General features: G+C 41.8%; 1 protein-coding gene across 1 annotated transcript; it reads left to right on the top strand.

Annotated features, from left to right (window-relative positions):
* Nucleotides 1-220: 220 nt before the first annotated feature.
* Nucleotides 221-14,188, top strand: LOC135487526 (placenta-specific gene 8 protein-like). The gene is made up of 4 exons (XM_064771279.1): nt 221-413; nt 8,501-8,658; nt 10,314-10,456; nt 10,764-14,188. The coding sequence occupies exons 2-4, from the start codon at nt 8,502-8,504 to the stop codon at nt 10,854-10,856; spliced, it is 393 nt and encodes a 130-aa protein (XP_064627349.1). The 5' UTR covers nt 221-413; nt 8,501; the 3' UTR covers nt 10,857-14,188.

The raw sequence follows: 14,188 nt of genomic DNA, 5'->3' as shown, positions 1-14,188 counted from the left end.
AATTTTGTGATAGTTCGGGAAGCAATGAATGATACATAAAGCAAGTTTGTAGACAGCTGTGTTTATAACTGAGTCTCTCCCATGCGATATCGTCTGCACAATCTCGAGGGCCTATTTCATTATCCCGATTTCAATGAGAGCAGCTCAGGCTAGTGCAAGGCGTGATTGAGACTATCAACTGTTGCCGCCAATGACACGTTGCACCCGGAACGAGGTTGCATCTCATTTAGCGTCGGCGAGATCACTCCGCTGTTCGGGACGTTGAGTTGGTGTGTTGACCAATTTTCTTCGACTTTCAAAAGTTGATTTATCCAGTCATTTAGAAATAGAAAATTTGGGAAATTTTGCAACAGGCAAATAACTGGACTGAGTTCTACTTAGAATTCTAGGAGCTATCAAAAATCTATATTAAAGTAAGTAGTTTACTTATCTACTTGTGCGCGATATGATAGCTTGCAGGAACTGGGCGTGGATCATGGCAGCCCGGGCCAACTTGAAACATTACTCCTGATATTAAGGCCAAGTTGTAGGCGAAGCATAAAGAGTCGCCTCCCTTCATCTATCCTGCTTGGTGATTTGCTGATGTGAGAAATTCACATTGATTGATCTGCGGTGTCTTACAGTCGCAACTACATTTTGTAGTGTATACATACACCGATAACTTTTCCCCATACCTTGGCTGGATAAAATTACATCCCGGCGCGCAGGCGGTTATTTTTAACTTTACTGATAAACAGCTTCCACCTGCTTTTACATCCACGACAAATGCTAATGTAGATAATGTTAGGTCCTTGCCTCTTATCTGCGCCTTTTGCTCATTCAAGATGCTCGCCGAGAACGACCTTCCCACAAATAGTGGGCGTGGCAGCTAATCTTGTCTACATAGCTACCTATCTTAGTCACAATGTGCATCCTCACAGACGGATCTTGCATCCTCAAGAAAAGTTTTATAACGTGAGGAGATTCAAAGTACATCAACGTCATCAGGGCCGAATTATAGTACAATCTTCAAGAGCCCCAATAATCCACTGTGATTGGTTGATTTCAAATGTTACTCTCCCGGTGAGAAGGCTTTACTGTCGCTGGTTGGACGATAATGCGGTGCTGTTTTTCGACGATGACAATATGGCTGGACTAGAATTGATTTGAATTCTCACATCAAAGCAAATTCAAGTAAACTTCCGAGAGCAGCTGCACGTTGTTGAAAACGATTCAAGCCTTTTATTGTCGATAACATGCACTGTCGTATACATTGTACACATATAACGGAGTTGTCAAAGCGATGGATAGGCTACATCCAGTAGGCCTATATGCGATGTCATCACACATGGGCGACACCCAAAATCTTCAACTGAGTAAAATGATGATCCATTCTTTCATGATATTTATAGGTCATCATCTTCTCGGACGTGAAAGGTTGATACGTGGTTAGCACTGGTCTGGAGTCTGCTCCGATAAGGGCTTTCATTTTTCATGTCCAGAGCAAGCTGTTTAATAGCTCATGTCTAAACAAGATGCAGAAGGCTGATGAACAGACAAATCTGTGCTTTTCTCTAATATATCTTCTAAGAATGTGTGATTGTATAAGAAATACTGAGCTCAGTGTGCGTTATGCTTCTTTACATGCTAAATAATGAATTGCCTTCTGAAGGCACTAGCTGAAGAAATGATGCTACCTGGCTCTGTTAGCATGTATTGCTATCAGGTATCTTAAAACCTAAAAAATACAGACATAGCTCCTTGTTCCATCTTAACTTTGGTGGCGGAATGTCATAGACCATGTGTTACCATCCATGAAACAAAGGAACAAATAACTCAAGTTTAAAAAAAAATTAAGACTCAAATACATACATGTACATGTACAAAGCCAGGTATGCATGTTCATTGGCATACACCTATACGTCTAGATAAGAAGGAACCAAGAAAAGAAAACTGGCTTGCCACATCTTTCTGTAACCTACTGTAACTTCAATGTCAGGCGTGTTTTATAACATCAAGATACCAGTAACTGGTTGATAATAAGGGTAAATTATCATCAGATAATTAGGGCAAATCTTCATCAAACTATAACTTGGGCTATGAAGCCGACCGAATGACATTGATCGAGCTATCAGTAGGTACAGGCCTGCTCACGGTGGACCATCATTCATAGTAGAGAGTACCATGGATGACTCCTGGGCTGGCAGAGTCATTATTGCAGCCAGCTGCGGTGTTTTGGATAAAGTGGGCTAACTGGGCGAGCGATCGGAATGTCATGGAAAATCGGGGTCCTCCCATCTCTCCCCTCCTCGGAAGCGATATCAAAGTCTCCCAAACGCCCTGCTGTGATTGGCTAATCGGTAACGACTACGCCGCTGATGCAGAATGAAGCACCTTTGATTGGACAATATAACGAGACATCTCATCAAATTCGCCTGTTTCAGCACATGCATAATCATTCGAGACGAAATCACCCTGGCAAACTTAATACATTTACAGTTATGATGCTGAACCCGTATGAAATCATATTCATACATATTCCCAGGCCCGTATGTTCTGTGTATGAATGAATTACCATAAGAATGGCCAACACCAACAGATGCTGTGCGGAGTTAGACTTTGTACAAATTTGTGTCAGATGATTCGGGTCAACCTATTCTTGTATTAACAACTGTATTAAGGTTTTTTTTAAGTCGGGGCACCACTTGCATACGCAGCCATAGAAAAAAACATCAATAATTTCTGCATAATGTTAGGCCTATAAAATCCGAGGCGAGATACTGGGCAGACTACTTGTTGGAGTGAGTTATTTTCCGGCGATTAATCCCATTTGATTATCAATATTAATTCTGACCTAGACAAACAGTTATAGATGATGGAAGGTGTCGCTAAAAAGTGACCCAATTCTTGAGTAGTTTTGTTAGTCTACATGAACGAGTCGAATAGGTATAAAATGATCATGAAAAATCTAGTTATATTCATGAAAAACAGAACCTGCATGGTTACTCAAAATAAGTTACCGGTATAATTATATGACTCAATTAGTGTCAACTTTAAAGTCATGGCGAAGCTGGGTCTTGCTGCAGATAGATCGGCATGTCTAGCGTAGCGTTTGGACTTTAGTAAATCAATGGCTCAAATCAATATCTAACATAGCTATCCAGACGCGTGTGGTGTTGGATTTCAATGGTTTTGTAAAATACTAGGCCTGGGTCCACACCAATAAAGAGTCAATAGGGTATTAGTAGTATTATTAGTATGGCTCCAGCTGGCACCAGCGTTTCACTCCAGTCTATTATTGGAAAGTTCTCGTACAATTTACTGCTGCAACTATTGCATCCATTTATTTGACTAAAAGCCATTTGATCAGAACTATCTGCAATCTGCTGCAAATACGTCTGGCAATCAAACTAAAAAAGAACGCCTTCCGTGCTCATGTAACCAAATGAGCATCCATTACTATCCACAGGCCTACTCATACTAGTCATTGCAACTTGTATGCGCCCTTGGCAGGTCATCTTTCGCCTGTGTCCATCCAGAATACCATCACAACCGCATGGTGAATATAGGCCATAGTTTCGACAATTATCTCCGAAGGATCCACTGCCATGGGATCTCTGTTGGCGATTGGTGCACTCTTTTGCATTATGAGAACGCCTACACCCCTTGTTCAACAAGCACCGACCATGCCACTTTCACAGCTCAGGCATAATTACATACAGCATGCTCGTGCATTTCTCTATCGTTCTCAGCGGCATGAGACATGTACTGACTGATCATTATGCGACCAGTATGCATAATAGCAGGCCTATGCTTGTACGAGTATGTATTCTGTTTCATCCAGATGTTGAGGTCCCAGGGGAGCGGCTCAGAGAGAAATGGCTAATGCTGCAACCAGTTCAATCCTGATCCCGCTCATACATTTGTGGAGATGGTAAGTGGTGTAAGAACCTTGAGGTCATGATATCTTTGGAATAAGATCGACACATGGTCGGCCTGCAATCAAGAAAAGAACCAGTGGTGGTAATTAAAAACCATCAACTGACCGACGTTATGCACAGGATTATTGCAATATTCCTCGATCATGCAAGCTGAAAGTTTTACCTTATAACGACTTTGACCCTATAATTGTACCACCAAATGTTATCAGTGTGAATTGAAATGATAAAGTTCAAGAGGTTTGTTGGTATTGAATCAATATTGATCAAAGTGAAGAGCACTCGATTAAATGTCAGGGCCAGAAGTCCGCGATAATATGTACAATGGCTGTACACGCCTGTCAGCTTGGAGAATGCGTTTTGCTTTGAAAAAGTGTAATGCTTGGTGGAGCATTTCACAAGGTGTATAATTCTGCACCAAGTTTTCACCGGTGTTTTCTCAGCATAGGATGGAAATGACTAATGTATTTACATCGCCTCTCACCACGAGTTTCAAGGTGATGATTTAACCCGTTGCGGTGTCAAGGGGGGTTGAGAAGCTTAATGGAAACCATCACCTAACTGATGCGAGGAGGGCACGGCCAACACGGTGCTCGCTCCATTTCATCCAGTCACGGTGCATCGCTCAATCATTGCATACATCAGCGTATCTTTCCCACTCAGTGAAAGAATGTACGTGTAGTAGGCCTAAGAATGCAGTAAAGGACAAAAATTCAGTTCGACAACAGCAGGCCTATCTGACGCAGCTGCGGCATATTTAGGTTAATGAAATTCCTTAGTTGGCATTTACGTCACTGACCATACATCATGACAGATTATAATAGTCTACCTGGATGCTGAAAATTATGGCGGTCCAATGCGGTCACAATTAGCCAATTCCGGTTCTTTCGCTATTTCTTTCCCATTGAACGGGAATTTCATTCCTGTTCAACAGCATTTAGTTTCGTTGAAAGCTTGAACTTAAAATCATTAGCAGTCGAGAGCTTCCGATCGCCTGTTAGATGGTCAATGTAGAGGTGAAATAAGCGTTAAATAGATATTAACGGAATTACTATTTAACGGAATTAATGTTAAAGGAACTAAATGCTGTTAAAAAGGAATGCAATTCTCGTTCAACGGGAAAGAAATAGCGTTGAACAGGAATAGGTTCGTTGTGACCGCATTGGTACGCCATAGAAAATGAAGTGCCTTACGCATGACAGTGTAATTATTATCGTCATTTAATGGCGGCGAGGTGTTAACATTTTAAATTCAAATCACGCGCGTGCTTGCTACATTGTAAATGAGCCCACTTATCAAATTTCATGACTCTGAAGTAGGTCTGTTCGTGATTCATATTTGCCACATGAGTCGTGCCCCTCTCTCCACCGGCTCGATCTGCGTACGGGATACAGCCGCAGCTTGTCCTCTCTCCACCGGCTCGATCAGCGTACAGGATACAGCCGCAGCTTGTCCTCTCTCCACCGGCTCGATCAGCGTACAGGATACAGCCGCAGCTTGTCCTCTCTCCACCGGCTCGATCAGCGTACAGGATACAGCCGCAGCTTGTCCTCTCTCCACCGGCTCGATCAGCGTACAGGATACAGCCGCAGCTTGTCCTCTCTCCACCGGTTCGATCAGCGTACAGGATACAGCCGCAGCTCTTCCTCTCTCCACCGGCTCGATCAGCGTACAGGATACAGCCGCAGCTCCTCCTCTCTCCACCGGCTCGATCAGCGTACAGGATACAGCCGCAGCTCTTCCTCTCTCCCCGGCTCGATCAGCGTACAGGATACAGCCGCAGCTTGTCCTCTCTCCACCGGCTCGATCAGCGTACAGGATACAGCCGCAGCTTGTCCTCTCTCCACCGGCTCGATCAGCGTACAGGATACAGCCACAGCTTGTCCTCTCTCCACCGGCTCGATCAGCGTACAGGATACAGCCGCAGCTTGTCCTCTCTCCGCACGAGCTCCACAACTTCGACGAAATCATTCGTTTCTGTAATATGCTTCACATCAGTCAAGTGGTCGATTCGGGTCGGAATGAGGACCCTTGTTTTTAAGTTCCCCCGAGCAACAAAGCAGACAGACCACTCATCGCCATGGCCGGACATAAAATAATGGCGGTATATGTTGATGTTCCAAACTTGAGAACCTATAGTTCCCCCACGAAGGACGTGATGAGGGTGTTTATACTGTATGCCTTTCTTCTCAGAGATGGATGTCGATCATCAGGCTGGCATTCACACATTGTCCCAGTATTGACAGGCCGAAAATTAAAGTAATGACGAGCCGGAACGTCGAAACTAATCTGACACACCTTGCCAGTGCCAGTGCAGTTAGAAGAAACTGGTTAACGATGGCCTTGGTGCACCTAACCAAGGACCATCTCCATATCGCAAGTTTGCAATGTGTAGAGATACTTCAACGTCTTGCAAAAAATAACACCTCCGACTAAAAATAGTACGGGAAGTGTATCTTACCATCAGAACACTACACTGCGAATGCCAAGGAAAACATTGCTAGACTAATGAAGAATTACTTTCAAAATAATACATGATGTCTACATATACGTCTCTCGCTGACTACTCATACCTTGTTGAAGAGCTTCCAACTAGACCAAGATGGTGTTTGCTCAAGTATGCATTGCTCATGATGGTAATCGTCGACCCAATTCCTCGATCCGAATCTTCATCTTCAGTCTTTGGCGGCGGAGAAATCATGACAGCATTCGCCTTTTTCTCGGCAATTAGGCCCTTTGGTCGGGTTAGATGGGTGAATTTGGTCATTGGGACCGCCCAGTCCAGTGGTCGTGGTCTCGGTACCGGGCTGGTCGCGTTACCGGGGGTCTTGTAATGGTAATTAGAGAGGAAACCATTCGGGACCGGCGATTCTTGGTCGTCATAGCGGGGTTGTCGCCGACCGAGGTTCCATTGTCTACATCTACATGAAGTTCAGTGTTAATCGTTGACAGAACTACAATGGCGGGGTGATCATGAAGCTTATTAGCACGATTGGTTGATGAGGCTAATGATAGAATCACCAATAGGACTGATCTACGACGGGGCGGCTTGTCCCAGATGAGGCGACTGATCATCTACCCGCAATGAAAGAACTCACTCGCACGCAATTCTAAGCTTTCGCCTGAGTCTGGTATACCAAAGGCGTACCACGTCTCTCCCGCCGTCACGTCCAATTCCGATGGAAAGTGATCCTTAGCTTTACACACCATCATCAAGCAAGGATCAATCGTATTGGGCCCATAGGCTAACGCACCGTCGCTGAAGGTTTTTTCACTCTCACATGAAAATAAACGATATGACATCAATTCGCGCACTGTTCATATCATTAAGTGTACACAGGTGCCATATTGCAAATGTGAAATTTGTCTTAACTGCTCTCATCCCTTTTTTGCGAGTCCAACTACACGTGAGTAAGCTTATATGGAACAAGAAAGTCTTAAAGTTCAACCGCTCCTCGAAAGACACACTTAAACCAAATATGCAGGCAATTGTAACATTTACTCTTTGCATTCCAATCTGAAGGGTGCATTGATTTTCATTCAAACAAATACTGTTACATGTATGTCATTGACAAGTGAAATGTTTGGACTTTTATCTGCAGCCCACTTCATTGTTTCAGGTTGTGGCACTATAGATATGTGGGATGTCCGAGCTCGTGACATAAACTTTAAAACAGGCATGTCGGTCTCTCTGAGAACCATTGAGATTCGTCCCAGCGGCAAATGGGCGTAATACTGCGAACTCATAGCCCTCCCTCGTGTTTGTCCAATACGACTTTCATGTAAGATGTAGATGTTAAGATGTAGCTTCCGTGAAGGAGAAACTGACGAAACTTGTGACTTGTGACTGCATTCCAGTTAGTGACAGACTGTTCGATGAAGTCAAGTACAAACATTTCCCAGAAAAACATTTTCAGTGGATAGACTAAACTGTGTTCTATTTTCCCATGGATTGTTTGCAACCTGTGTCTAATCACATCAAACTATTTAATTGGACAATCATGATGTCTAAAGGTGACTCAAATAATAAAAGTCAGTAATCACGGTGGTGTTTTGTTATTAACCAATGTCAGTTTACATTAACTATCTATTTACTTCGTCACTCAACTGCAGAGACAGACGTCTAATGACGTTTTTGTCAATAATATCCTTGGAAACATGACCATTACACCTACCTCATCAAATCCAACCCAAAACCAATTCACTTTGAAAGTTGACCTTGAAGATCTTGGTAAGCATGACAGATGTCCTACATGAACATATTATGAACATATTATGAATATATTATGGAACTTGGAAGCATCGCAAACACTGAAATACCAATTATTAATCCATTTGATGGTACAGTAAACGCCAGCTGAAAGAAATTGATTGTTAAATGGATTTTTCTGATTATCACTTAACCATTTTTCTTCCTCACCCATTGCAATATTCGATCAAGATGTCGTGGTCGTGGTTTACTGGGACAAACTTCGACTAACTAACAGAATTTTCTGGTCATAAATCAGAACATTCTCTCTCCAGGCTCTGGTGAAACTAGTCCCCCCGCCGTTAAAACATTTGTCATCCTTTGTTCTTTTCAGAATGTCTCACTCTCACGTCACCACCAAGACTGAGCGCGTTGTGGTCACAACCCAGCCATCGACACAGTCAGCTACCGTCACCATCCAGGGAGCTCATGTAGTAGCAACCAGAGATTGGCACAGCGGTCTCTGTGGATGCTGCGATGACTTCGGCGGAGGTAGGCCTAAGCTTGGGTTTACAGTCGCACATTGTGGCACGAGTGGTTGATAGGCATGGCCAGGCACACTGGGTTTGCCAGGTTTTCCTGAAACACGGGTTTAGAGTTCCGAATTTATATAATAAAGTTTTTTTTCAGTGAATGCTTCTGAAAGGAAAATGTACAGCCCATTACTGCCTGCTTTGTCAGTCAAACATTCTATGATCCAACAATGTGTCACTTAAACTTGATTTATACGACTGTGTTAGGGGCTGGAACAGGAGGGTAAGAGGTTCACCCTGTTGTCTCAATAGATTTAGTCACGTATATGTAGTGTCCTGTGCACTGTTCCACCCTAACACTGTATGTCTCTCATTTCACAACTCAAGACTGATCAGTTTGATCAGATGGTGACCGCCTCACTTTGTGCACCAGTTCCTCCGGTGCTCACCATCGGGCCATCATATCGTTACTGCGCGGTCTTCGAGTTGTGGAATAGAAGTGCTGCCTCGCCGTTTGTTCTGCAAACGGATTCTGGCTTTTGTTTGTTATTTGTGTCTGAGTTTTGTCTTATAGAATCTCATCAGAGCGGAATGTGGTATGCGGTATGCCCAGAGGCAACAGACAGTCTGAGCCCGTGGACCGGCCACAAACCTCCCTCTCGGACATTTCTGATGGTTTTGGTCTTCAATTCCCTTGTGAATCTCGATTCATCAACGCTTCACGAGTGTATATCATCACCGAAAAGATAATAAGACCACAAATGTTTTATATCATCTACATGTATATGTGATCTTGCGTCTGCAAGTACTATTGCGCATGCCCGATGACGTCTTAGAAAAAGATATTCCCACAATTACCATAATAGCATCCACATTTACCAGGTATACGACTGAACCAAATCCTATGCTGCAAATAGATGTTTACTGTAACAATATTGTCAAGGTCAATATTGTTATTGAAGACTGTCTGTCAAACCAATTGAAATAAATTGATAATCAAGGTTGCCTACTGGATTATTTTTTCAAACGATGTGTTATACCGTCACGTTATTCGCCAGACTCTGGTACGGGTACTCGTTTGATTCGAATACCTGACTCATCAACTGTCAGTTCTTAAGACAAACTATGCTTTACCTTTATACTTTTGTCTCATTTCGAAACCCACCATGGAAGTAGACTTAATGATGCACTCATTTACTCTTTTTCTACGACCAGAGCTGCAAATCTCGCCACCTTTTATTAGTCCGAGTTCAAGTTTCACACGTTGTTAATCTAATTGGATGTCGCCACATCATTAACCTGTAAAAAAGATATTCGATATGATTTCTATTATTTTTCAATTAACCCTTGCAGTTTCGTGAATCCATTTAGATATTCCCATCCTAACATTCGGCTCGAATAAACACAATTAGTCATTTATCCTAACATTTGTCAGAAAAGACTTACCATTTTTGGAAAATTTGATGTGTGTAGAAACCCATTAAGTGAATTTGTCTTTATTATCTCTTCGTCAGAGGGGCTAATTCATCACGTAGTGTTTGATTATGACTTCCTTTAATGAGTCCCAAATGGGCGTTATTAGGACAAAGTCACAACCCAAAAGGTCGCGATAAGGCCGCTTCACGGAACATCTGACATCATCTTGCATGTAATTTGACTAACCTGTCGTTGCAGCCATGTACACGTTCTGCTGCATCTGCTGCAAGCTTTGTGACATTGGCAAGCGAACCAATGAACATTGCTGTGCCCTGAACTGCACCTCTGGCGTGGGCCTGGTCGCGCTCAGGACGAAACTCAGGACCATGTATGGTATCCAAGTAAGTAACTAAAAGAATATCGAGAGCGGCAAATAAAAAAGAAAACTTTGGGTGAAGAAAACAGAAATATATGTTAACTACGTTAACCGTATTAACAGTCTCAGCGTCATTATCACATTAAGAGGAAATTAACCTTCTGTTTTTCATAAATCGCTACGAATCTGCTATCACTGCTTCTCTGAAAAAGATCGTAGATAAATACTGTGCACGCAGTTAAATCTACTGCATACGTACACTTCTTCCATATTTCATACTCTACCCCTTTTTATATTTTGTTTACATCTTTTCTACCCACTTTTCATTCTAGGGTGGCATCTGCACGGACACCATCTTGACGGCCTGCTGCCCACTCTGCATCGTTTGTCAGATGGACCGAGAGCTCAAGAGCATGGGAGTCTAGACGCGCTGATACTCTCCCACTGCGTCCCTTTGCAACTCTGAAAATAATTGGTACGGAATTCAAACAACTGGGTCTTGGAATAAACTAGTACATGTACTTGTACTAGATGAACAACATATTGGTTCAGCATTATCTCTTTGCTGAAGGCATGTGGTCCAGATTTTTCTTTAAAAAGAAGTGGAGAGAACAGAAAACGGCCGTGGCCTACTGGTCATATTGCAAAATAACGCATGAAAAAGGGGGTCATTTGAAAAAGCGTCAACCCCTGTATATCCACCGTTAATAATAGTTTGGCATAATGCATGATGTTTAAGCAGTTTTTGATAGACCCTTGGCAAATCTGAATGCGAAGATTCCAGAGTATTATTTTCAAAAAAGTGCTTGAACTTCAATGGAGAGACTCTTTGGTGTTATAGGCCTACATGAGTGTGATAAGCCTGGTTGTGCAATGAATTCGGTACCTTTCAATTTTCAGATTTTAATAGAAATTATATGAAATAATGTCGCATAAAATTAAATGTACATGTAAAAGGTCTTCACAAGCCTAAAATGTATAAAATGAGAAGTGAATTCGGCTTTCAAAAAGTGTTTTCGAAAATAATAAGAGAGCGTTTTGCGTTGGAATTTGCCTGATAAGAAGAAAAGCCCAATTCACCTCTTTGTGCTTCAGTTTGATGCAGTTCTTTCTGCAGTATATATCAATTATCATACTTTTAACGTGTGTACAATTTATGGTCTGCTGTACCGAACCAATAAAGTGCCTTGGCTTTTGAATGTTAAATGGCAACAGTTATGACTGTAAATAAAACACATCCGCTGAACTTGGTAATTCAGCCACCGATACTTCATTGTAACGAATGTACTTTGGAAACTGTCGACGGCTGGGTTACTGAGGCGATAATGTAGCCATAGAAAATTACATAATTTTAGCGTTTTACAAAAGAGAAAGTGCCATTATTGTGCTGTTTTAGTGAAAAACCGCGTTGCGTTTATACTCTAGTTTAGTAATGAATGTGCTATAGAGCTATAAGGACGGATCACCTATATATTGGAGACTAATTAGGCGAAATTATTTACTTTTTCTATAAATTTCCACTAAAAAATTGAGTCTTCCAGCTGTATGGATTTGTGCATAAAGATGACATAATTGCACAAAAGTAGAGAGTATTATATTTTACTGGTGGCAGGAGTCAGTCACAGACTACATTCCGTCAGCAAAATGCACCGCGACGCGGACACTATCGCCGATCGATTCCGGAGAGCGGCCGTGTTCGTCTTGCTGACCCCTGCCGATTACTTGTATTGTTCTTTCAAAGGTGAAGGGAATAGCATCGTATAAGTTTATGGAGAAAGGCTAAAGTTAGGGTTGGAGTTCGGTAAGCCACCGTAGGTTGCCCATTCTCTCCTTGGTGCTTTCGGGTAGATCGTTTCGCAACAAGGAGAGGGGATTTCAGCATGAAATGGGCCAAGTGTTTTTCAAGGAGAAGAGATACGCTATTCGTTCTAATGATCTCTCATCATTTCAAAGCCAGTATATAACATTGGTCGTGGCGTCATCGTCATGATGTCATGCAATGAAATGACGTCAATTATACAAATATGTTCGATGAGGACTCACTGTTCGTCATCAGTAATGCCAGTCTACCATAGCGAACAACTTCCATCAAGGCATTGAAACATTTCATTTTTACTTTTTACCAAATTCATGTAGTTTTTACCAAGCAAAGCAAAGTGTGATCCAGAAACAAAAACCAGTTTAACTGACTTGGTAACTTCACTTTTTAAAGATCATGCAGAACTTTACTTATTTAAGAGGTGACAGTGCATATTGAAATCGGTTGAAACAACTTTCCTCTTCACATTATATTTTACAAAAAAAGGTTTCTAAAACAAAAAAGGGTTCAAATAGGCTCTTTTGCTTTTTGCTTGCTTATATTGGAATATAGTAACTAGTTATTTTAAGTTAGGTGATAGCGAGTTAGTCTCCTCCTATGCAAATTTGGGACAAGACGAATTAATTTGCCATATGCTGTGCTTTCTATATAAATATATACATATAAACGTGTATTTGATATAGCAATGCAACTATAATATTGCATTTATTACCATACAGACTGTCTTTCAACAGGGCTTAACCAGGTCAACTGGCGAACTTGAATTGAGGACGAATCCACAAATCAATATCGCCGCTGCGTTGCATCATCAATGAATTCAAAATTACAAGTATGCTTGCTTTGCGAAAAAAATAACCAGGAAACAAACCGTATCAACAAGTACAGGCGAGAAAAGAAGGTAAGATTTCAGGGTCTCGCCTCCACTAACCAATAATACCTCAATTCAGGGTCCGCTCTTGACCTGTTGAAATAGCCCTCGGCAACGTGGTGCAAATACGACCTTGCTGTCCATACAGCATTGTGATTTAAGGGCCTAGAGCAGAATTTCATATTTGTAGGCGACATACCTGAAATCATGATCAAGAAGTCCGTGCTGTCATCGATATGAAGGTCTACGTGATTCTGCAATGATTTTGTGGATGCATGGATACTTCCGATTTGGTAAATGTGCAAACCGAAGTCATCCGAATTATCACTTTACTGACATTGCGTTGAAGTCCAAGTTAACAAATGTTTTTGATCATGACTAATGATGTTGTGTGGCATTGTGTCATCAGCCTCATATAAGATACATACTAGGCCTACGAATTAGTATCTACATGTCAAAGAACGATTCCATCTACGAGTTATCGATATATTTTTGAAAATCAGGGACAATGATTTTATAAACCATCGTAACAACATACCTATTGCATTTAACATCAATGATAGACACGTCTTCATTTAAAAAGCTCCTGTCAACCCTTTCTATCTCAACTCTGATTGCGGCAGGTTGTGTCCTGTGATGTCGTTTTCTGACACACGATGAAACTAAAGCATTAAAGGCATTCATCCAAGTGCACTGAAGAATAGCAAGGTTTTCCGACAGCGCAGAAGGGTCATTCGAATAAGTTAAAACAAATATTTGAAAGATCATTCTGGGCTTTCGTAGATTTTTAGTCGCTTCGAATAACAACGGAAAATGCAGGTTCTCGACAAACGTGTCCGTCATCTTCGGTAAAGACATGCTCAGGTTTAAGTTTAAGTCGTACATGCTCCCTATAAGACACATATACAATAATCAAATACAGAACTTTCTGTAAGCCTGCCTTTATTTTGAAGTTTTGCCCGTAAACAACAGAGGAGCTCCCCTTTTCACAGATGTATAGTTTACTTTTCCGTGGTATAATGTAAACTGTTCAACTTGACTGAATAAAGTTGCATTCGACATTACACTAA

Source organism: Lineus longissimus, chromosome 5, assembly GCF_910592395.1.
Source record: "Lineus longissimus chromosome 5, tnLinLong1.2, whole genome shotgun sequence".
Taxonomy (NCBI): Eukaryota; Metazoa; Nemertea; class Pilidiophora; order Heteronemertea; family Lineidae; genus Lineus; species Lineus longissimus.
Note: the sequence above shows the minus strand (reverse complement) of the source record. Positions and strands in the feature narration are given on the sequence as shown.